The sequence below is a fragment of the Brassica rapa genome, chromosome A05 (assembly GCF_000309985.2).
Source record: "Brassica rapa cultivar Chiifu-401-42 chromosome A05, CAAS_Brap_v3.01, whole genome shotgun sequence".
Lineage (NCBI taxonomy): Eukaryota > Viridiplantae > Streptophyta > Magnoliopsida > Brassicales > Brassicaceae > Brassica > Brassica rapa.
The window spans coordinates 13,375,423-13,401,418 of NC_024799.2; the positions used below are offsets into that span (position 1 = coordinate 13,375,423).

The following is a 25,996-nucleotide window of genomic DNA, read 5'->3' on the forward strand; positions in this document are numbered from 1 at the left end:
ATTCGAGTATGAATGAGTCGCGAGAGTATTAAAGTGTAGGTAAAGCGATACGAACCGGTGAGATCTTTATATAGCAGAGGAGCGGCGCATGAGGGAGCTTCGCAGTGGTGATTAAAGACGATTTAAGTCCATTGATTATCGAAGAACCGTTACAGGAGATAGATCGCAGCTGCGCCGATCGAAGGAGAGCGGAGATCACGAAGGCGAGCGTAGAAGCTGATCAGGGTTCCAGCAGAGGAATGTCGTCTGTCGGGCCGTATGCAAACACAACATAAAGCCCAAATGCCAAGCCCGTAACAACAAAATCACTCTTTAGTGAAACGGTGCGGATCCGACGAGGCAGCGCGAGGGAGCTTCAATTTCCAGCGTGGCATCCGAGCTGGCATGCCCAGGAGAGATACAAACCCTATTATATATATAAAGATATATTTGAAAGATCTACTAAAATACTCCTCTCAAACCATCGCTAACTGTTAAACAATGCAAATTAAAATGATTTTGCCTGACCCATACTCTAGGTATTTCCAAACTAATCCAAACCCAATGGCGTATATTCCAAAGAATATTTCTTTATTTAAAAACTTTAAAATAGATTAACTTAATGCTATACTAGGGGTGTGACTGGTAACCATCATAGGAACAATAGGAACGGATAGGAAAGGAATGAATAGGAATAAATTTTTAGGAATGATTGTTCCTTATCAAAATTGATAAGGAATTGATTTGTTCTATAATTCTCTACAAATTAAAGAATGGAGAGGAATAAAAAGGAAAACTTATTCCTCATGAATGGTAAAATGTTTAAGGAATATTGAGGAACATAGTGTTCCTCTTCATTCCTTTGGTTACCAGTCACACCCTAGGTGACCGGTCCGCACCTTCTGCGGGCATTAGAAAATTCAAAATATGGACTAAATCTTATATAATTTTATAAGTAACGGATTTTACAATATAATACCACCGTCTTTGGGAGAATTCATCAGGCATGGAAAAAAGATCGCACACCAATTTGAGATGGACGAGAGGGAACAAAGTAACTTCAGTATGAAGAGGCAGATATTGTGTGTACGTATAATTGCAACATCCTAAAATAATTTGTATGTTTACGAAGAAACTTTCATTCAAAATATGGAATAAATAGTGCATAGTTTAAGAAGATTCAGATTTTATATTATCATTAATTAGAAATGTATTGTATATCTGTCGTAAATATCTATGCTGGTGAATAATATTTATTTTCCATTAAAAATAAAAAAAACATTTGTGTAGACATAGTAAAAGAAAATATAATTAAAAAAAATTCGAAAAATTATCCATAAACAATATAAATTATGAAGTACAATTGTCAAAAAATAATGCAAAATCATTTAGAAACCTGCAAAAAATTAAATAAATTTTGTAAGTAATTTGTCGGATTAACATTATTTGAAAGATTATAAGTTTCAAAATAAAAGTTAACATGAAATAATATTAAAGTAGACATACTTTCATCGAAATAGTCAAAAAACGGGATGCTCCTGAATGCAATCGGTCTCCTAACTCATCACTACCCATCTGGAAAATAGAAAAAGTAAATAATTGTAACAGTCTATATACTTAAAAGTTTGTATTTGAAAAGAAAATAGATTAAAATTACATACCGTGACTATGAAATATTCTGAAAAACTTTTTGTAGACAACATTCAATGTTTTTATCTGCGTTTTCCCTCGACTTAACTCTTGAAAGTGCAACGTAGAGCTGACCATGAGAGAACACTGGCCTAGGCAGAAACAACCTAACACTTTCAAGTGTTTGACCTTGACTTTTGTTGATGGTCATCGCAAAAGCCAAAGTAACTGGAAACTGTCTTCGACGCATTCTGAAGGGGAACTTTGTGTCAGGTGGTGTGACAGACATTCTAGGGATCCAAACCGAATGTCCAGCAATTTTGTTTCCAGTTATAATTCTACCTTCTATCACATGGGGCAGTAACTGAGTAACAATTAGCCTAGTACCATTACATAAACCATCTGCAACATCCATGTTACGAAGACACATGATAGGAGCACCAACCTTGAGCTTCAAGCAATGTCTAGGCAGTCCAGCCACTTTAACACTGTTCAGAAACTCTGCAGGATATACGACATTTTCTTCTGTGTCAACATCGGATGGGATAATACTGTCAGAGCTAAGGTAAACCTTCTCTTCTCCTGAAAGCATATGTAAATCCTTTTGTTTAGTGATATGTAAAAAGTTAGTTGAACATAAGAATAAATGATAAAACATGTTACCTGGCAACTGCGAAAGCATGTAATCATTTATTTTATCCACTTCATCATTTGCGGGAGTAAGAATGGCTCGATGTCTATACAAATCCTTATCTGTTGAAGTTTGAAAAGCTTGTCCATAAACCTCTTTTGCCATAGTCTCAATAGGGTCTTCTCCACTATTTTGTATCAGCAAATCAGAAGGGATGTCAATCTCAACTTGACCGTCGTTAGGCAAATTTATTTTTCCATCTCCTATATCCAAAATCCAGTTTGAGAAGGATTGAAGCTCTTTTGCTGCATCATCAGTAAGACCAGCCAGTAATCTCATGTTTTTTGTTAGCTTCAGAACTTTGCAGTGCTCCCAAAGATATGACGAATTCAGAGCCGCCAAAACAGTCTCTGCTCTACCACCTCCAGGTATAACCGGTAAAATCTGTCTGAAATCTCCACCGAAAACAACAACTTTACCCTGAAAAGGTTTGTCTTCACAAGATCTTATAATATCACGCATAGTCCGATCCAACGTCTCGAAACAGTGTCTGCTCATCATAGGCGCCTCATCCCATACAATTAACTTTGCCGCTTTAACTAATTCTGCACGATCTGATCCTGGCTCCATTTTCTTGCAAGTACTGAATTCATCTGCATTTATCGGAATACCAAATCTGGAATGTACGGTTCTACCTCCTTCCAACAACAATGCTGCAATTCCACTTGATGCGGTATTTAGAACAATCATACCTCTAGATCGGATAGCTGATGAGAGTGCTCTGTATACGAAGGTTTTTCCTGTGCCTCCATAACCATAAAGAAAGAACACTCCACCGCTATCATTTAAAACTGCATCCAGAATCTGTTCGTATACCCCTCTTTGCTCATCTGTTATCATCGCCATAAGTCTTTCATTTTCCTTTTGCCGATCTTCCAGAACATAATTAAGCTCATCATCTATAAGGCGATTGCCGTTGTAAGAGCCAAAATCTTCTGGCTTTGGCATGTGGGGCCATTTCTTGAGGCTACGACCATTGCTGAGCAAATGATTTTCGATCTCAGTAAGAGCAATATTTTTGATCTGCTCTATGGTCAAGTTCATATCTGCAAGTTTGATAATTTTATTAAATTAACATAGACATTCTTACAATAAGAAAATTTAATTAGACAAAACTCACCAGGTCGTCCAGTTTCTCGCCGCTTCTTGTAAAAAATATCGTCGGTAAGATAGTCCCAAGTAGCTTCCCCACACAACATAAGGCTGAGACAACGATTTGGAAACCAACATTCTCGCAAAAAGCTTCCTGGCATACGTGCCAGAACTACAGTCACTGGCATCTTTGATAGCTTCTATGAATTCCTTGTCATCATCCATCAATCCCAACGCATAGCAAGCATCTTCGTATGTAGGATATAAAACACCATCAACTGTTCTTATATCCTCGTATGATGTCGGTCCTCTAACCCAATTTAGCAATACTCTTAAGAAATATAGCTCATCACCTGATGGCTGAATATGCGCAATCCTCCCTATCGCAAAGCCTCGTTTCCGTGGTACCCATTCTCTCGTACCTGATTTCCAAACGAATTTTGTTGGAAATTCCGCATATGTCAACTCTCTTGCTTCTGCATATTTTCTGTTTGCTATGAACCAGGCCAAAAACATGGATTGGTTGACAGTCTTTTTGTTGAGAATACTCTCAATAGGTTCATCTTCATCAAAAAATACCAGTTCCTGATCCGGAAGATGAAAGCCAAGTTTCTCTACAGAAGTAGTACGAAAATGTGTAGGAAAAGCAAGAATCCGCCAAGACGACTTGCATGCAGTAATATATCTAATTAAGAAATACGAAAACATAAATGAGTAAAGATGAACGTAGACTTTAAATATAAAAGACAGATAAACTCTATTTGTTAATAATGTATTTATTTTATTGTAAACAAGTGAGTTATATAAATTTCATCTATGATATTATATATTTTTTAAATCTTATACATATATATTTGTACTAATAGTAATAGATTATTGATGTATTTTCGTTTCCTTTGCAAAGACATAGCGTAGAATACAAATTTTGTATTAAATTGATAATTACATATTTAACTAACTTGACGTCTTTCCTTTATTATCTTATTATTTTTTTCGTATTATATTTTTTAATAGTACATTTGCCCAAACTTGGATTTGAGAAATGAAGTTAATGTATAAAGTTCAATATTCTAATTAGTATTAATTTATTGATCTTCTATAATTGATGAATAGCTTATAGTGGTTCTACTGAATTTTTAATATATTGTTATAAATTTATAGAATATAGTACTTTCTTGATAGTAACACGAATTGGTATAAATATAATAATACCTGCAGTCGTAATATGTTTTGATTTCGTCAATGACGCCATCTTCATCTTCTTTATCCATTGCAGCTGAGGCATAATCAGGTCCCTTATGAATATATTTGAAAAGATACTTAACAGCTCGTGTTTGGACGCACCACTCTACATTCATATGCGCGCGATATCGAACCATGAGGTCTCTGTTGTATGGTACAACAAATCGATTGTCTAATCTGATTCCATTTTTCTCAATGAACCTACCATCAATCCGACGCATGTAAGCTGGAAATCCATTTGCGTCAATCGATGTCCTGATGTTGAGAGGTTTCGGAAGCATCTTAGAACATTTACCGTTAACCATACATACATTATCTTTCTTTGCTGCACCGCAAGGACCATGCATCATACAATCCCCAACGATCACATACAGGTCTGGATCTACTGTCTTGTGTGGTATTTCAGCGGAAATAACCTTATCTATATCATCGGCTGTTGGAAATTTTGATCCTTTTTCCATGAAGACAAGAATATGAGCGTGTGGCATTCCTCTTTTTTGAAACTCAATCGTGTACATTACTGACAAAATAAAAAATAAAATATTTAGAAAATTTTAACAAACAAAATACTATCTACATTAGTTGTTTTGATTAAACAATTAATATAAGTAACATGTAAAGGAGATTTACCTGCAGCAACAGGTCCAAATAAGGAGCTGTTCTTTTTAGTCAACTCGCCGATAAGATTATCGAGTTTCATCTTGAAAACTCTACACAATATTTCTGGCCTGTCTTCGGTGGTCAGGTTATATTTTTTCAGATACCTTGTAACTTCAGGCCATTTTGGATTGCACGTAAAAGTGATGAAAATATCGGGAAATCAATGGTATTTGCACAGAGCCATGGCATCATAGTAGTGCTGCTTCATATACCTTTTTCCCCCGGTGAAAGTTACAGGAATGAAAATTCGACTCCCTTGTTCCGCCATCTTAGCTCCAGCTCTTGTAGCTGCTTTCTGGATTGCAGCGTAACTACTTGACTGGAGCTTTTTCTGATTCAGCCACAAGTAACGGTCTACTCGATTCTATCATTGTGTAAGCGTCCACAAGGAACTAATGAAACAATCTGCCTGATCTTGTAATTGTAGGTGCTTCCCACCTCCTCTCTAAAATCCGAAATGCAAAGTACTCACGCATAGTTACATTCTTGCGTTTTTTCACAGTGCTGTCTTCAAAACCAATAGGAATATTTAATCGAAAGCCATCCTCTCCATATGGAAACAATAGTGGATATTGCAGAGGCAAATACGCCGGATGTAATTCACTTATCCTTTGCAACTTTCCACTTGTACTCTCTAGAACAATATCTCGTGTCTCCATATTTAAAACAAAATCTCCAGGTATCAAAGCAGCCACTTCATTTGCAGTCGGCAGATTATGGGTCCGTCCATCAGATTGTCGACTTTCAATCAATCTCATCCTATAACCTGTTGATCCTTCCACGTCGAATCTGTCTCTTGCAGACCTAAAAGCCTTGACATGAGGGTTACACTGATCTAACATATTCTTCAGAAGAAGAACAAGTGGTTCTCTTAGTTTCTTAGCAGCAGCTCTGTCAGACCTGCAAAGTTTTAAATTTTTTTTAATATAAGTTAACAAAACGTCGACTATACTACAAAGCGAACAATATAATCATAGTAACTTCATATAATGAAGTAAATTACCCGGCATAAGCGTCAAGTCTATTTTTGATCTCATTTAAAGTGTCAATGATATAGAGCTGGGAAAATTTTGGAGCTTGTCCAGGCTCGGGAACTATATCACCAATACGATGATAGTTCTCACCGGACATTCGGAAAACAAATGGTCCACGACCATTGTTAATAGAATGATCTATCTTCCCCCCAAGAGATGTGAAAGAGAACATCATATTGTAAGCTCGTATGAACTCTCGATAATGTTTGCTTAACTCGTCTCCTTTGCATAACAAAGTCATTAACTCCATTGGAGGATTCGCGAGACGAGGAAGTACAACTTTACCACGTTTACAACACATTGTGAAGACAGGATTGGCACTAAGCCGGCGTTTTCCAATGCTTTCACCATACCACATATATGCTTGACAAAACTTACAATTCCAACCTGGATCTCCGTCGTCGTAGTAACCTGTGTTTCGTCAAATATCTTCATTAAAAAAAAAAAACTAATATCGTGGTTATATATTTGTAAGAAACATTGTAGTAATTTTCAGGTCATCACCGTTTTTTTGTATCCCAATGACAATAGGCGAAGTAACTGTATTATTAGTTTGTTGTGGGATATGTTGTGGTGATGTGTTTAACAAAGTCTCTCCAGCTGGATAGCTAGTGTAAGTCTGATTCTCCTCATCTTCATTATCATTTTCATTTTCAGACTCACTTTCCATTGCATATCGATTATTGTAAGCTGAGTGAAAAAGTGTACTACAAAGTCAAAATATATGATCCATGAATATAACTTTTTGTATATGTATAGATGGAATAGACATTTTACCTTCAGGATGATCCTCGACGATGAACCTTGGTGGAGGAATGAATTCATTGGTTTTGGTTTGTTGGAATGGACTTTGAGTAGTTGAAAAAGATTTATTTAAACATATAAACAAAGGTCTAGCGCAAATAAATTCATGAAATAGGTATAATATTAATTCTTACCTCTCAGTATACATCATATTAGTACGATTACAAATATCTAAAAAATTACCTTCACGAGGTGCATCTGCTATAGACACTGCTGGACCAGTCGGATTTGTTTGTCGTGTCATGTTGGGACCTTGTCTTGCTGTTGAAATTTGTTTAAGTTTAGTCACACTTTTGAAATAGTAGCATAGAACTTATAATAACGAAAAACATTATTTAAAACTCGTTGTTACCTTCCTTATGTCTTGTCTTTGAATTCACCGATGGAGGTGATCCAATTGTCTTTCGTTTCCTCAAGGAAATGCTGGTACTCCGGGATATAGTTTCTTGATAACCAATTGTACCTTAAGGAATGATATTTTTTAATTATACGAAACTTGTGCTAAACTATAAATTTATTACTATTTTATTAACTATTTGTATACGATCATACTATATAAGCACTACTTATATAATATGCAGTAATTAGTAAACAATGCTATTACTCGATGGGTGCATGTTGATTCCAGAAACACTCAAATTTGCAAGAGTAGGTGAACTTTGCGTTGAATTATAGGGACCTACAGACATAAGTAGAATTCACAGAGAAATAAGTAAGCTAATTTTCACAAAGGGTTCCATCATTACTCATTCTTTAAAAAGTCTTCTAACTCTTGCTTTGAACAGAAACTTATACCTAGAGGTGGTACAACTGATGCCTTGGTTGGCTTGAAAATCCTGGTAACTGTGCAATGTAATGAAAAAGAATTTTCAGAAATGTTTTTAATCAATACAGTAATAAGAATAGACGTGGGGATAATGAAAGCGTTAGGAGACTAACCTCTATTTGAGGTAGTAAGCCCTATTGTTCTTTTGTTATTCAGTATTTCCTTTCGCGCAGCTCTAGCTTGATGTGTTAGTCCATCTTTAAAACTTTGAAAAACACAACTTAATGGGACAGTATGTGTCGATGTATTTTCAACATTTTTTGACGAATTAGACTCTGGTGGAATTGGAATAATGGGTCGAAATACTTGATTCGTAACATTCTGAAAGGGCGTCCTAAAAGGATTTATACTGGGCAGAGGTGAAACATTTGTGATAGATGAGTTTTGTGTTATATTCCCCATTGGAGAATTCTCTTTGTCATTGGTACCTGCGTCAACAAACAAGTCTGTGAATAAACCACAGAAGAAAAAAAAACAGTGTATGTTCTACAAAAATGTTAGTGATAACGTATCATTCTTTGTATTCAGTAGTAGGAAAGTTCAATATTTATAAATGTTTTTATTTATTTTATGTAAAACATACACTGTTTTTTTTTCTTCTGTGGTTTATTCCCCGTGTCTGTAGACAGTGGATTACTTCTCTTCATGCTTCCCACTCAAAATCGAATGCTTGTGTTTTCAGTAACACCAAAACACTACGTATAGATTGAATCGTATGCAATTAGAATAAAGGCTTGAATAAACTTATATAATTTGAAAGAAAGTCGAAGATATAGAGTTCAGAAGCCGACCTCTTCAGCAAAATATAATTGAAATTGATACATGACCATTAGGTTATATCATCTTCAAAATATACGTATAATCCTTTGTTGCCAAATAAAGTTACCTTATCAAATTCTTACCATGTATGTATTCTTTGCGCAAGTGAATATGATATTTATTGGTAAACACTTTATGACAAGATAATTCAATATATTACCTTTTTTTACTTTATTCGTTAATTAATTATGATTTTTTGGAACTTTAACATATATATAACAACCTTATGTTTGCAATTTAGATATATAGTTCTATACTATCTTCTAGTGATAAGTTTAAACATTTAAAGTTTTAAACAATAATTTTGCTGTAATGTGGACAAATAAATAGATTAAAGGAGTTGTTATATATAACGAACCAAATAACACCTCATAATTAATTTTCATAACTATAAAACCCAAAAGAGAGACAACAGAAAACATTATGAAATTTGATGAAAAGAAAAACAAATTAATTCTTAAACTCTTGCACTTTCATGAGCATATTGGACTTCAACTTTGTTCCTTAAGAAAGGATTAACATCAGTCCTCTTCCAACTCATAATCATTAAAAATCACAAAATGCGGCTGCAAAAAAAAAAAATTTCGTTAGAACTTATACTGGTCACAATTAATTTTGAGTTATCACTATTATGATTGTTACATGTGGATCAAAGTGTTGAATTATTTCTGAATCATCAATCACTAAATCAACAACATATGCTGTATTCTGTTCTTGTTGACCATTACTTCCGATAGTGATCTTAAATAGAAGTTTTCTCCCAATCAAATCAGTTAGAGATTGAGGTAGAAAATATGGATTTTCCTGTAAAACAAATACACATCTTTCAAAGAATATATATAAATGCAATTTCCTTAATTCCCCTAAACTTAAAAACGAAGAAAATACCTGACCAGCCTCTTGGACTAACTCAAACGCAGGTCTCCTAATGAGCCTCTCCGCAATATTGTTGAAAAGCAAAAACTTGACTTTTCCCTTTGAGTCATCAGAGACACGTACAACCAAGTAGTAACTAAAAAATACACTATTTAAATTAGTATACAAACATATAATACTGATATATTACAAAGGCAGCAAGATAAATCTTTATAAACGGCCATACCAGTGAATAGCATGTTCAAAATCCTTGTTGCATGTTTTGCAGTTGTATATAGGGTTATGTTGAAGATGTTGCACGTTTCCCTCAAAACCATCTCCTTGTCTGGCCATTTTTCTTTTGCAAAAATTGCAGGCAGTGTAATACCATGGTTTATCCAAATCAATGGCCTCAATTTTAGCAACAACCATATAAGTTCCAGCCTAATTTGAAGCATTTAAATGACAATAAATTTGTAGTTAAATCATATTTGTCTTCCTCTTTTAGAAAAAAAAACGCTTGGGTAAATGATAATTCCCAAAATATTTACCGTTGTTGCTTCAATATTTTCAGAAATTGTTCTCTTCATGGTTAACATTGCTTCAAGAATACTGTGTTTTGACAAAGACCTATATAAAAACTACATGATCGATTTGAATAACATACTAACAACATAATAACAGAGAAGATAGAGAGTGGAGATTGTAACCTCTTTGTAATCAATATGATATAGAATGTTGAGTAAAGCTTAGTTTTATTTATTGGAGCATATGAAAAACCTAGCGTCAAATCAGAAAATCCAACCACTTAAATATCAAGGATTTTATTATTCTTGTTTGAGCAACAATATATTCTTATTCGTATGAATAAGGACATGAGTAGTGGTCAAGTAAACTTCTAACTTTTATTATCTTTTATTAATGAAGAAATCTTGGATGAACTTATTCAAATGATTTAATGCATTTCCTAAACTATCACATATCGGATCTATTATTACCATAAGTTTAAGTGGTCTATTGTTTGAGAAACTATTCTATTCAAATACATACTAATAAGGAAATGAAAGTTGGTCAAGTTATAGTTTTACTTTTATAAGTTTTTATTGAGAAAGCATAAGAATCCAGTCTCAATATGTCAAATTGTCACTTCGATTGGTAATATCAATAAGCATGCAAATAAAGCAACGGCCAACTTTTCTGAGTACGTGACAACTCTTCATGAACCACAGCCTTTTTACAATGCATGTGTCGTCTCTTGTCCTTTTTAGCATATACTTCCAGCACTTACACAGCCTTTTCATCATGTACAATCACATCATTTTTCCACCACCATCTTTATAAGTATCGTCCTACAACATCGAACATTACCTATCCGCATTCTCAGCATCGACTGAGAGTAGAAACAACCCAACAAAACTTAAAATATCAAGCAAAATACAGACACTTAAGTGAATATGGGAGAAGAAAAATCGGTGAACAGTTATGACATTGTTTACATCGGTGATTCCTCTAATTCAAACGACGACCACTCCAACTCCGATCCCACCATCTATTTCAGAAATATTTCCTTGTCATATTTTGCTGCCGAACCTTTTGAAATGCTCACTAAGCACAACAGATGCAAGGAACTATGCTTGGAGAACGACAACCCTGAGGAAAACTATATTGAGGGCATACTTCAATATTTCGTCCACAAAGAAAAACGCAAAGGCCTCTATCATCTACGCCAAGCATCCATTGGTGAGTATACAAACGGTACTTATCTTTACGGTTTGTTATTGCTTGCATTTGAACACTATCCAAAAGGTAAGAAGTATCTGGATAAACTCCAATGGAAAGAAAATCTATCAACCTCCGATCATTGCTGGAAAAGAGTCAAGAAAACTCTAAGTACAATCCCTGCAATTATGGAGACCCGCTACTATACAGCTATGGTCAACCTTGAGCCACAGACTGAGTGCCATCCCGATAACATCTTAAGTATGCAAGCATTGTTACTACTCCAAAAGGCTTACTCAATTTGTTCAGTTTGCTATGAATCAAGACTAAAAAAAGAAGAGTTGTGGAGGTGTATTATCTAAGCACGCATGTAAAAAAACTTATGTTTTTTACATGTGTGATTTATCTATTTCGTTCAGTTTCGTACGTTGCTATTTTGTATGTTTTGCAAGTCTTTTTCTGTAATATCAATTCCAAATAACCTCAGTCTCATTATCGTTCTTTTAACTTTGGTTATTTTGCAATCGTTTTGACTAAATTTTGCAATGTATATATAATTTTACATGTGTTGATTATTTAAACACAAGGACCAAAACACCTTAACAATGATTTGGTTATAATATATAACATTTTCCCCGAAAAAATGGAATAGTAATTAAACACTAAATATAAAGTCCAAATAAGTAATAAAATTTCGAATGTAAAATAAAATAATAAAAAAATAAGAAAAATATCTAAAAATACAGAAACACAATTCAATTTTCAAATTTATAGAATTATAAATTCGACAGATGACTAAAACTCGTAAGTTGGAATAATCTCCAGGACTTTGAACGTTTGGCAGTTGAACAGGAAATTTTGCTCCTCTATAACAATCTTGCAGAAATAGGTTCCGCCAATTAATTTAGAGAGAACAGAATGGACGACAACGGGATCCTCAATCTATATAGATGTTAAACAATAATTTATAAACAGAATCAGTTACAGATAACATGCATAGTTTTCAAAATCAGGTATTGATAAAATATTCAATTGTACGTTCTTACCTGGTCAGCCGATGAACCGTATAACCCCCGCAGGAAATCCCAAATAATTCTTCTGCAAGGTTGTCTAGCAGAAGGAACTTTGCGTGGCCAGTATTGTCAAGGACGACCAATTGTAAATTGTACCTATATGGAACAGAATGGGTTGCTCATATGTTTCGAAATCACTGGTTTCTCTTATCTAAAGCAGGAATTCAAAATACGGTCCGAATATTTTACTTACCTTGGCAGAAGTTGAGGCCGATAGTTATTACACTTGGCGCAATAGTACTTTTTCTTGATTTGGGACTTTTGAATTCCATAAACCATATGATCGCTAGGGACTAACAATACTCTTTTCCAACAGATTTTGCAACTCATATAGTACCATCCCATATCATAATCAATGGCAGCAATTGTACACATAACAATATACCTCTCCCGCTGTATATCCAATAAGCAGAGTGTTATAGTAGAATCGGTAAACAACGTTAGATATAACATCTCTTTTACCTGTTTTGTCTCCAACACTTCAATAATTGATTTCTGAATGATAGGCTTGAAAAATCTAAACTTTCCATATAACTCCGGAATCGGACAATATGGTTTGGACGCCACCAATGCTATCTGCGAGTCTCTTTTATCTACCCTGAATTTTTTTGAAAAGTTTTTGAAAATATAATACCAAAAGCGTCGGTATAACAAATACTTTGAAAAATATTTTTGATTTAATATTTTGAACCACTTACAAATTTAAAAAAACTTCAACCTCTACCATTCCTGGATTGAGGGAAACGTCAGTAAATCCGTATGCGGTAGATACACTATCTGTTGTTACGAAAAGGCAAATCTTAAGAAAACTGGATACATTTGGCAGACGTAATGTACTATTTAAATACACAAATATTACCTTTGAACAAACCGATTTTGCCAAATCGAATAACGCATATAATAGACTTCTCATGGATGACGTTTTGAGTAGCATCATGAACAATTATAGCATATTTACCCAACAGATGAACAGTGAGGCGATCAGAACTGGAATAAAAGATAAAAAAAAACCACCATCTCATATTGTTAAACAATGAAAACTATCAATAAGCGCTGATTCATTATTAAGAACCGAAAACATACAGCTGATTCTGGAGCTCCAGTGTTATCTTCTCAGTGTCTTTTCCATTGAGAGAAACAATCTCTAAATGGCTGACCCCAACTATTTGACCTATAACGTCTAGAAAAATAATGGAGGTTAAATAACAGTTAACTTAATAGGTACGGATAGTTAAGGCCGTAACAGAATTAACGCTTGAGAAATGAATCGTCTTCAAAACATGTTTTAGTGTTACGCACCAACCAAATACTTAGTATTAACCAAACCATCGAAGATATCACGGAAAGCAACTGGTTCGAAACCAGTGAGTGCCCGTGGAAGGAAATCACACACACAAACACTTGTATTACGGACAAACTCAATCAAGTATGCATGTTTGCTAGTTCGATATGCACCTCCCGATTGGATAACTGAAATTTTTTCAAAAATTGTCCATAACCCTTGTTTCAGTCTTTGTTCATATGGTGCTACCAACGAACTACTGATAGAAGCATGAATCTTATCTCCCTGCATCATAAAAAATCATATTAGGGAGAAATCTATAGGCCGGGGGTAAAATTATCATTGGTAAACTAAAGTATATGATGGTGTATATCTTACAAAGGCATCGCATAGCACCAACTCAATAGTATATCGATCAGCTGCGATATAGTTTTTCCACAAATGGATAATCTGCACATAAATATGACATATCTCTTTGCAAGGCACGAGCTCTGCAACAGTTTTGAAAGTAGACATATCTATGATGATCTCTTAAATTTAGGTTATACGAAGTGTTTAGGTTGCAATATGTGTTGTTATATAAACGTTTTTTAATAAATGGTCTGTCCGTCAAGGAACATTATATATCAAAGATCTACAAAATTATTACGCGTATATCCTCTAGCCATATTTACTGGAAATCATAAATTTGTTACCAAATCAAATTAATACAATGATCGACATCTGATGTAATATAAACACATTTAATTCTTAATTGGCCAAGTGTGTTAAATACATTTTTAAGAAAGATATCAATCTGAATTACGTATTGGTCAAGTAAAATCAGTTCCTAGGTTATACTTTATAAATTTAATATTAGGACGGCTGCATGCATGTTACCGGTAATATTTCGAGTTTTGAAGGCCGTCTTCTTTATATTTGGGCATAACTATGTTTTCAGATAGATAACTTAAATAGGCTTTGATTGTATTAATGCATATAAAAGCCTAATAAGGGGGCTCCGTTCGATTATGATTTTCTACATGTAATAATTCTTAACAAAAGGTTGGTTTCATTTGGATAATAGTGGGTTCTGGGTTTATATATATCAGGACTCAATGTCATATTGTATAATAAAATTTTAAATCAATGGTATTTTTATTATCAGTTTTGCACATTTGATGTTTGTGCTCTTGGTGATACGAAATAGTTAATTTGTATTTCTTATGTTCATGGCATCATTATTTCACAAAATAATGATGGAACGAAATAAATGTCATATATTTCAAAACTCTAACTGAAGAAACCCTTTAACCAATAATGAAGTCCTATACCCTAAATCCATACCGTATAATTTAAATCGTAAATACATATCCCTGGACCCTTTACTCTGAACCCGAAATTCAAACCCTATACCCTAAACCCAAGTCCTGTACCGTAAATCCAAACCGCATACTTTCAATTCAAATTCTAGACCCTAAACCGAAACCGTTAATTTGAAATATGATTCCCCTATATACTGGTCTAAATCCTTGACCTTAATCACAAATCTTATACAATAAACCCGCATCTTAGACTTAAAACCGAAGCCGTAAACACTAAACCCAAACCCAAGTATTTAACAAAATTAGCATGAAGAAAACATTTGAAAATTTTAGGTTTAATATAGGGCAATTTTACATATGGGCTGCATTAAAAATCAATTAAACCCAATACCTGTAAAACGTGCTTGGCAAATCCCCCCTTTAAAGTAATATTTAGTATGTGTCATTTTATAATTACGAAAATCTAAATATAATAGTGATGGATTCAATAAAAACCTTTTTCTGTATTTAAAAGGTTTGTTTAGTCAGTGAACTGTTTTTATATTTAAAAAGTTTCTTTTTATATTAGCTCCGTGAAGGCCAAATGATGAACAAAATCATAATTTTTTTCTACTAACACCACAAATAAGTTCTAATTCATATGACAAAGTACTCTTTAAGTACATCTAAACTACACTGACTGAACACACAAGATCAGCAAAGACTGTTTATAAATCATTTAAACGCATTGTTCAACAATCAAAATATCATATAATGCAATGATCCATGCTAATATAAAAGCAGTTCATCCATTCAGTACAATACGTTGAAACTATTGAAAATAACATATTATTAAACTGGTTTACAAAACCAGAAGATAAATTCCGATATTGGTAGCCGAATCAACACAAAAACTAAAACATTTCAAACTTGGAGAGATTGTTAAAACAAAGACGTCAGTCAAACATTTGTGGCTCACCCATCTTGAACCAATCAACGTAAGGAATCTTGACCCCATCCATCTTCTCCTTTGCGAGCACAAGTTCAGTCTTTAGTTTATTCTTCTCCTTCGTCCTTGCGTCTTTCTTGAAGAGTTCCTTGAGTAACTCTAATTTACCTCGCACGCGATAGACTTCACGCTCTTCATCATGCTTGGCTGTGATGGATTCCAATTGGTTCTGATACATCAAGAGCATGGCTCGGTAGCGCTCCCTAGTTTCATTATTTCCATTGTTGAAAGCCTCTTCGAGAGAACAACTGTAATCTTCAACGATCGGTTTTTTGAGCTTTAGATCTCTGTTGAATGCCATCGCGAGATCTTGTCTTGCATTTGTACAAAATAAATATTGATTAACATATACAGCATTTATATAAGCAACACAATTAAAACCATAATTATACTATTGACAATTCAGATCAAACATAGAGACAAAGCGACTAACAGTGTAAAAAATCTATTTAGTTAGATCCTCAAAATTAAACTATTAACGATTATATAAGCAACACAATTAAAAACATAATTATACTATTGACAATTCAGATCAAACATACCGCGCAAAGCTTTTTAACAGTGAAATATATATATTTAGTTAGATCCTCAAAATTAAACAATACATGATGCTATAGAGATCTTACAAAATCGTTTTTACTATTCCAATGACACTATATATATCCCTAGAAACATGATCGACATGTATTGAAAACTCCCCAGATTATATAACTAAATATTGAAGTAAGAAACCGTGATTCGATAATCAAATAACTAAGTAATGAAATACATGTGTCGCTAAGAAAAAAATAAAATGAAAGCTTACGAAGGATTTCTTTTGAGATTAGGAGAGAATTGTAGAGACAATGTCGGCGAAGAAGACTGAAATTAGGTTTGATAAGATAGGCAACCTCCTACAGTTTATATAGAAAGATTAGTTAAAGAAAAATGCCTTTCCAATTGCCCTATAAATGATAAACCCATTAGATTTGTTTCGAAATATTTATTAAATTTTTTATATGTTTAAAACTATAAAGGTTTCAAATATATATATATATATATATATTTCCTTATATATAGATATTGTCTGAAAATAAACAGAAAGCAATATATTCATGGTAATTTATGGATTGCATCGTAACAGGAATTTTAAATATTGCCTTCGTTTTCGAAAAGTAGAAATTTTTTTAAGATATATCATGTCGATTTATTAGATATTTATAAAATATATTTATAATCTTGCACTCATGTCAATAAATTAAGTTATAAAGATTTAAAAAAATATCATCATTTCCATACCTCGATCAAATATATTTAACTTAACCAATACGATACGAAAAGACGTTTAATCACATTATAGATACAAACTCTTCTTACGTAATTATTTTGTCAGTACATTTCCAAAATAAAATGTATTATATCAGTTTCCTTTGGCATTGTAAGATCTCAAGAATCCAAACTTGATGCGATATTGTCTGTGACATAATGACGCCACCATGAATAATGTGATTTAGACAAATCTATGAAACCACTTACCCCACCACTGTAGGTATAACCTACTTCCTCTTCCAAAGTCTTATATACAGAAATATATATTTTGTAATAACGCAACTAAATCAAACGAATGTGTTACCAAAACATGAAAGCCAATTATAAGCTATAACAATAAGAAAAAAATTGAGATATGCTAATAAAAAGGCAGATTATAATATAACAAACTTAGTTTAGTTTAATAACCGATCAAATTTTGCAGGGAAACTGGTTTTAAAAACCAGAAATATGTTCCATCTTACAACACCAAAATATCAAAAACATTAAACGTTTTCAACTTGAAGCAAACAATAAATTGACAAGGTTAATCAAACATCTGTGGCTCATTCAACTTATACCAATCGATGTAAGGAACCTTCACATCAGACGCCTTCGCCTCTGCAAGCACAAGTTCCGACTCTATCTTCTCTTTCTCTTCGCTCAATGCAGACATGTTGAAGAGTTCATGAAAGAGTTCCAGTTTACCTTGTATGCGAGCGACTTCAAGTTCTTCAGCATGCTTTTTGATGAGGGCATCATGTAGTTGCTTTTACATAAAGAGAATGGCTTGGTAATGCGCAGTCGTCCCCTCCATTCCATTTTTGAATGCCTCTTCTAGAGAAGTACCATAATCATCAGTCATTGGAGACTTGCGTTTAAGGTCCTTGTTGAATGCCATCGCGAGATCTTGGTCGATCTGCTTATTATAAACAGTATTGGTTATAAACGTTATATTACCTAAGCGGAAATAATTTTTAGAATGATCAATGATAAGCATTTGTACACATAAGATCTCCTAAATACTCATATTATTTTTTCAGAAAACAATATTAAAAATTGAACTAAAAGTGATTATATTCATTGGATCTAAGTTATTATAAGCCTACCAAGATCATGGACATGTTTTTGAACAAAAAGACGCATGACGGATACAAAACCTAAAAAGTCTTGATTCAATTGGTAACAAAATCTACAGAAAACAAATGGATCTAAATGCAATATAATTCAAAGAAAAAACTAAAGAGAAAGATAATTAACTTACCGAAAGTTGGAGAGACTCAATCGGAGAAGAAGAGAGATGAAAGGTTTTGGTTACAATTCTTCACTGCTGTCTTTATAATGTCATCGCGGACTTTCGATGAGTCAAGTCTTTTCACATAACTTATTGAAAAAATAAATTATAAATATGTTAATTATATTTACCTTTGCAATTAATAGTTTTATATACCGGCATAATCATATTTTGCGTGTAGGTTTTTACATACTTCCCCTCCAAAATCAATTTAATAACATTCAAACTCATGTTTTAAATAATTTTTTATGTCTTCACTTCCGGTACAAAGACCCTTAGTTTGCACGAACGTTTTTATATCTATGATCTAATTGCATAACTTTTTTTAGATAAATGTTTGCTTAAAGAATCTAAAAATTTCTAAAAAGAAGTTTTCATATAAAAAAATATAGTCTAATCCTTGGTATAACAAAGAATCGTGATATAGTATTAAATAGTATTAAAATTAAATTTTGGGCTTAAATATTTTTCGGGCATAATTTGGTTTTTAGTTGGATATTACAAATGGGCTGAGATTGTATTACTACCAATAAAAGCCTAATAAGTGGGATCGGTTTGATAATAATTCTAAGATTAGTAAAATTTCGGTTACATTTTTTTGTTATTCAGTATTTCAAGTGGGCTAAGAAAAGGTTGTCTGGTTTAGATTGGAACTTGATAAATTTCTAATCCAATAAAAAGCAAAAAACAAAGGTACTCGGACCAAATCTTAAACAAAACCAATGTAACCAAAGGTACCTTAGACAAATGCTTTAAAAATGATGAAGAAACAAAGCCATAACAATATAAAGGACATCATTTGAAAAAAGAGACAGCTCACTCGCCCTTGAGTTTCTTTTGAGAGAGTTTCTTGTTAACAGAGTGTTGATCCTCAAGGCAACTGTCGTCATCTTGTTCGTTTTTTCTTTTGGACAAAGGAGTTGCTGTAAAACCACCAGAACCAGAGGAAATATCATCTGCGGACTCCAACATTAGACCTGCAGGAAACAGATTTAATCGAATCAATATTATGCTCCTGTAACAATAAAATTAATCGCAATTAGAAGCAGTAAATTACCGGTTAAGTAGGTAAATCAGCAAATTCCTCAACCATTTGACGGTCATCAGTAGCCAATCGAACAACATACTGAGATCTCTTTCCTTTAATGTTATCAGCGTCAACTGAAATCTCAAAAAGGACTCTCTTACCAAAGAGATCGCTAACTGCTTCTGGTAAGAAGTCTTCATCTTCATTCTACAATTACATAGAGATAGGTTAAACAAACGAATTTATTCTGTTAATTGATGTACAATTATATTGCATAAAAGTACCTCGTCATAGAGTTCAGCAGCAGAATGACGCACAATTTGTTGAGCATTAGCATCAAACAAAAGAAAATTAGCCTCACTGCTATCGTCCTTGACATGGAAAATTAATTTGAACCTGTACAAAAATATTAATAAACGTCACAGACTATTTCAATGACGATTTACCCAACTCATCTATTTGTATATCTAACCCGCTCAATACCTGGAAATGACATCACTGTGTTCTTTGTCACACGTATTGCAGAAGAACAAGGGCCGGCCATCAGCATCAACATTGGTTGTAGGCATCACTTTTTTATTGTGGTATTTGCAACTTAAATATTGCCAGCCACGTTCAGTATCAATTGTTTCAATAGTCCCCAGAGTGACAAAAGTGCCAACCTATTCGTCAATAACAATATTTTAAAAGCATTGATAACACATGGAGTATACGCATGTGTAAAAAAATTGAGATCAAAGAATGTAGTCTATATACCAGAGTACTGTCAATGATCTCTCTGATGGTTAGCCTCTCATTAAGAACAAAAAAACCTGGCACGAATAGAAGTAGCAGTACCAACAGACCATTGGCTACTATCGTTGTTTGTAAGAGCAAGTGAATCATCAGGGAGACTGCCATCACAAATAAACACACATAATTTAAAAACCCGTCAGTGAAAATGACGTTCACAAATTAAAATAAACATCTATATGTATGAAACTCCTCCATAGGTCTGGAACGTAAGACGCAAGACACGTACCTTGATTTGAACTCCTCAATAAAATCAAGTGTTGGGTTGAGCAGAATATGGGTTGAATTATATCCGCTAGATATGGAGTAAGCACCTACAAAGTATATTGATCTAATTAATATGTTATGCTCGCAATCATTTTACACAAATTGAAACAATATTATATACCTTTCCTCTCTTTAACAGAACAGAATCTGATAACACAAATAATCATGGTCGACATATTACTCCTACTGTAATCGTATACTTGTTTAGCATAACAACCCCACAGAGTACACATCATCTTCACATTACTGTATAATATAAACTTAAGTTAAATACAGTTAATAGAGGTTTAGCTAGTAAAGTATAACTAAGATTAAAAACAAAAGTCTTACTTTGGGTCACGCAACTCAACCAAGAGCCTCATGTTGTCTTTTCCTTTTATTATTTTGTTTTCCAGAGACCCGAAGTTAACTATTTGGCGAACCACATCTACATAACAAAAATAAGTGTCAAATCAGAAACAAGTAACTACAAAGTGAAAGACTCTTTAACTGCGTAAAAAACTAACTCACCAACCAAACAGCTATGATCCAGATTTCCACCAAGAATATCAGAGAAGTCCGCGAAATACGAGAACTGCACTTGGAAAATCATCAGCTTTTCCAACAAAGTTGTTGGAAAGAAGCCAATTTTGTAAGGATGTAGCGTTGTACGGTATTCACCAGTTGCATCGTACACTTTGAACCACTGGAGGACAATCGCATCTCCCTCGCCCAGCTTGTCATCAAATTTTTTGATGAGTTGTTCACCAACTGAAACATGAATTCTTGTCCCCTGGTCACAAAAATGATAAGAGTTTTAGTCATGCAGAATAAGTATATAAACGATGTTTCCAAATAAATCCATGTTATGTGATGTATACTTACTTCTTTATCAACAACCACCATTTCAATGGTGTTTCCTGATTCTTTGTTATAGTTTCTCCACAAGCGAACAATCCTAACTTCAATACGCGACATATCTTTACGGGGTTTTAATTCTCTCACATAAGAAACAATATTTTTTTTGGCTCGCACCATTGCCATTGTTCTTGTTAGAGCTGAATGTTTGTATTTTAACCATTCGGGTTTCTCATATATATTAAGCCGATTTATTTATCATATTAATGACCCCTAATAAAGATTGAAATCGTTTAAAGAAAGATTTTAATTGTGTATTGTCATAAATTGATTTGCATATGATATGATTTTAACTTGCGCAAGTAATGAAATAAATACGAAAACAACTTGCGCAAGTAATTGATTGGAATAATAAGGAAAGCTATTAATATGCAAATTAGTTAACAATCTTGCGCAAGTTATCTAATTATATGGGCTTAACATCTATCGACAATATATTAGGCCTTTTGTAAATAGGCTATTCACATTTTTTTCCATAATTAAACTAAAAGCAAACTTGAAAATCCGAAAACCAACAGACCGGAAACCGCAAGGAATGAAACTGACTGACTAAATTAGTAATGTGAACCTCTAAATCGAATAGCAATTAGCGATGCAACAGACTATCGGAATTAGTAATGTGAAGCTCTAAATCGTGCTAATGAAACAAAAAACCAAACTTGAAAATCTCAAGAGAGGACTGTCTAAATTCTTGTTGAGTTATTAAGGAGAAGATAATCTTACAGTCCTGATTCAGAGACTGAAGTCGAATGCAAGTTTCTTGTAAATGTCAGTTGTCTCTTCTTGTTCCATCAGTAGACAGTCCGCGTAACACATCTCTGGTCGTGGCAATTGTCTTGTTTAAGAGAATCATGACCTCAAAAGCAAGATCAGTCAATTAGATACAAAGATTCTAAATGTTAATAAGAAGATCGTAGTTTATAGCTTAACATATGTCGAATTCAATCAGAGAAATCAAACAATCTTTGTATCATAGCTTAAAAGTCGAATCCAATCAGAGAAACCAAAAAAATCTTCGCCAATTAGCTTAAAAGTCGAATTCAATCAGAGAAACAAAAAAAACCGTAAATTCCGATAGTATCGACAAACTACACCTCGTCTGGTTATCGTCGATGTTCGCGATGGATATGATTGAAGTAGCAGAGTAGGGAGAAGCAAAGTCATCTAGTCGGACTGTCTTCATCGGATCGAAACCATATAGAACTTCCATTGATACGCAATTGAAAAAAAAAAGAAAAAAAAATTCATGACATACGACGGCGTTTTAGTAAACGCGGAGGGGAGTGAAAAAAATAAATGAAAAAGAAAAATTCAAAAAAACCAGCCAATAGAATTATAACGTTTTTCCTGAGAAACTCTATATGAGTGCCACCTCAGCAGAAATCACTAAAGTAACTTCTCTTTTAATGTATATGGGGATATACAACCATGTATAGGGTAGTTTCTCATCTCTATTCCAAAAAAATATAGGGAAAATTGTTTTTTAGAGCAAAAAAATGATAACTATGTCCATTTAGACTAATCTCATATACTTTATGTCCCATTAGGCTAATTATTTTTAAAATGGCAATAATGCCCTTAAAGTTGTAATTTTTTTTGTTTTTTTCTTTTTTATTTGTTTTTTTTTTAAATATCAATTTTTAAAAAAATATGAAAGTGAATATTCCTAAATATTTTGTTTACATATTTTTAGGAACTGATTTCTTATTCGTAGAATACAGCTAATCTGTGGAAATCGATTTCTACAGGTTTTTAGAATTATAGTAATATGTAGATTTTGATTTCTACATGTTTTAGATTTACAGTAAATCTGTAGAAGTCGGTTTCTACGTGTTGTAGATTTATATTAATGTATAGATTTTGATTTCTAAAGATTTTAGATCGGTAGGTTAAGCGCGGAATGTGTATTCTAAATATTTTTAGAATACTCTTATTTACGTAGATCACGTATTCTAAACATTGTAGATTCAATAAAAAAGTGGATTTTGTTTTCTACTTCGTAGAATGTCATCTACTTTATTTAGAACATAATCTGAAATTTATTATTTAAACATTTTTAGAACTGAAAAATACAACTAAGTTCATATTGGTATTTTATCAAAAGTTACTATTTTTTCATTTTTTTTTTTGTTTGTAAAACTACTTATTGAATTTATTTTCAAAAATATTAAAGGGTGTTATGGACAAAAATGACACAAAATAAATATTAGTTTAAAAGGACATAGTTATCATTTTTTTGCTCTAAAAAATAATTTTCCCAATAATATATATAAGCATCTCTATCGACCTAATCTCACGACTCTATCAAAGAAAAAAAAAATATATTATGCAAATCACTTCTTTGAAAAATGTGAAACCTCACAAGAAATGATGGAAAGTTCAACTGAATGTCTTACATACGTGGGAATTAATGTCTGTTTTTAAGAGTAACTTTATGTTTTTTTTTTGTATTTGCCAATTCCAAATTGTTCATGTATCTTTAACTATTGCCATTTTTTGTGTAAAAGGTAAAAGGGATACAAAATGCATGCCTCTGCAAGAAAACATACCATGAAAGTAAGAGAAGACTTTTATCAACATCCGTGAATAATTTTCAAGCACAAACATTGACACGATTGTATCGGAATTAGGTTATCAAATATTTATGTACATAATATTATAACTAACAAATTTTATATCTCTTTTAAAAGTAAAATTAAGACCTAAAACTAAGCAGTGTACACAAATTGAAATGTTGGTACTAGAAATAAATAGTTTATACGAATTTAAAATATTATAAAACTGAGCTTAAAATACATAAATTAAGTACACTACATATTTTCAATAAGATTTTTGTAAACTAAAATAATCCCGCACTTTGAAAGCGCGGGTCAAAATCTAGTTATAATTAAAATTAAAAATAATTGAAAATTAATCTGAAAATTATTTTCTAATTAAAAATATAATAAATTTTATTTGTAAATTAAAATTTGTTTACAAATACATTCAGGGTTAAAAAAATAAACCTGAAATTAAAAAAAAAAGTCAAACCACCACATTTTCCCTAACTCGGTTTACACTAGAGAGAGAGAGAGAGAGAGGGAGAGAGAGAGAGAGAGAGAGAGAGAGAGAGAGAGAGAGAGAGAGAGAGAGAGAGAGAGAGAGAGAGAGAGAGAGAGAGAGAGAGAGAGAGAGAGAGGAGAGAGAGAGAGGGAGAGGGAGAGAGAGAAAGAGAGGGAGAGGGAGAGGGAGAGAGAGAGAGAGAGAAGAGAGAGAGAGAGAGAGAGAGAGGAGAGAGAGAGAGAGAGAGAGAGAGAGAGGAGAGAGAGAGAGAGAGAGAGAGAGAGAGAGAGAGAGAGAGAGAGAGAGAGAGGTGGTGGTGGTGGGAGGGCGACTGTGTGGTGGTGAGACAAGGTGGCAGAGAGATGGGAGAGATGAGAGAAAATCAGTAAACATGGAGAGAGATGGGAGAGATCAGAGAAATGAGAGTGAAGAAGAAGAAGATGAAAAGAAGATTCATACAAAAAAGAAGAAGATACTAGAATAAAGAAGATCTGTCGACTGATATCACTCAAATTACCCTAAGGAGTGAATTACTCTCTCAGATAAGAGGTTTAGATGTAGTACTTAGGGATCGAATCCACAGAGACTCTAGGATTACACAATAGATTATAATTTTTGAAATAGGCTAGATTAATTGGTTTATAGGTTTTAAAGCAGTAAATGAATTGGTGAGCAAGGTTATTGCTCGATTGGTTGGTTTTGAGGTTGTTAACAGTTGGGAGAATAGCTAGATTCAGGTATGTTCTCAGGTATGATAAGTAAATACTTAATTTGGGTTTTTGTGGTTTATTAATATTATTGTTCTTGAATTCAAACTAAGATTAATCAATCTGATTATCTAATCTGGATAGAGATGGCAATCATGGATCTGGACAGCGGGTTTGGCCCGTAAAGGACTGTCGCGGTACAGTATTGGGACAAGGTTTTGTAGGCCAGAAAATTTGCGGGCCTCGCGGGACGGGTCTTTGCGGAACTGGGTCTTTTGCGGGATGGACCGAAAACGGGTCATGCGGGATTACATGGACCCGCATTTTTTTTCTTTGTTTCTTATTTTACCTGAAAAAACAAGAAAGATAGTGAGAAACAAAATGATTCTTGTGACTTTTCCCCCAGAAAACATAAGGAGTTCCGGCGATGATGCATGACGACTCCAGCTCCAGCGATGACGATTCAAGCTCTGGTGGTGTCTTGATTTGTTTAGGTTCATCATCAACATCTTATAATTCAATTACAAAGTTCCAGAAGTAGTTGCCTCATCAAAGAGGTAATAAGATCTCTTTCTTCACGAGGGCGTTTAGGATATTGTTTATCCTTACAAGGAAATATATCTGCAAAGAATGAAGAATTCCTTGATTTCATGATTGTGTTTCTATAGATATCTTGTATATCTTAT

The 25,996-nt window shown here is 33.5% G+C and overlaps 2 protein-coding genes across 2 annotated transcripts in view; both read right to left on the minus strand.

The window, feature by feature from the left end:
* LOC108871926 (ATP-dependent DNA helicase PIF1-like) overlaps window positions 1–24,646 on the minus strand; it is a 32,511-nt gene extending 7,865 nt beyond the window's left edge. The window contains exons 1-5 of the mRNA XM_033292064.1: window positions 21,175–24,646; window positions 20,995–21,091; window positions 3,420–20,910; window positions 2,272–3,345; window positions 56–2,190 (exon numbers count right to left, since the gene is read on the minus strand). Of these exons, the coding sequence (XP_033147955.1) occupies window positions 1,646–2,190; window positions 2,272–3,345; window positions 3,420–3,579 (1,779 nt within the window). The 5' untranslated portion in view covers window positions 3,580–20,910; window positions 20,995–21,091; window positions 21,175–24,646 and the 3' untranslated portion in view covers window positions 56–1,645. The remainder of the gene's footprint in view (window positions 1–55; window positions 2,191–2,271; window positions 3,346–3,419; window positions 20,911–20,994; window positions 21,092–21,174) is intronic.
* Window positions 19,639–21,621, minus strand: LOC108870781. The gene is made up of 9 exons (XM_033292634.1): window positions 21,529–21,621; window positions 21,175–21,436; window positions 20,995–21,091; window positions 20,786–20,910; window positions 20,627–20,711; window positions 20,418–20,498; window positions 20,089–20,199; window positions 19,890–20,001; window positions 19,639–19,812 (listed from the first exon to the last, which is right to left on the minus strand). The coding sequence occupies exons 1-9, from the start codon at window positions 21,619–21,621 to the stop codon at window positions 19,639–19,641; spliced, it is 1,140 nt and encodes a 379-aa protein (XP_033148525.1).
* Window positions 24,647–25,996: the final 1,350 nt, after the last annotated feature.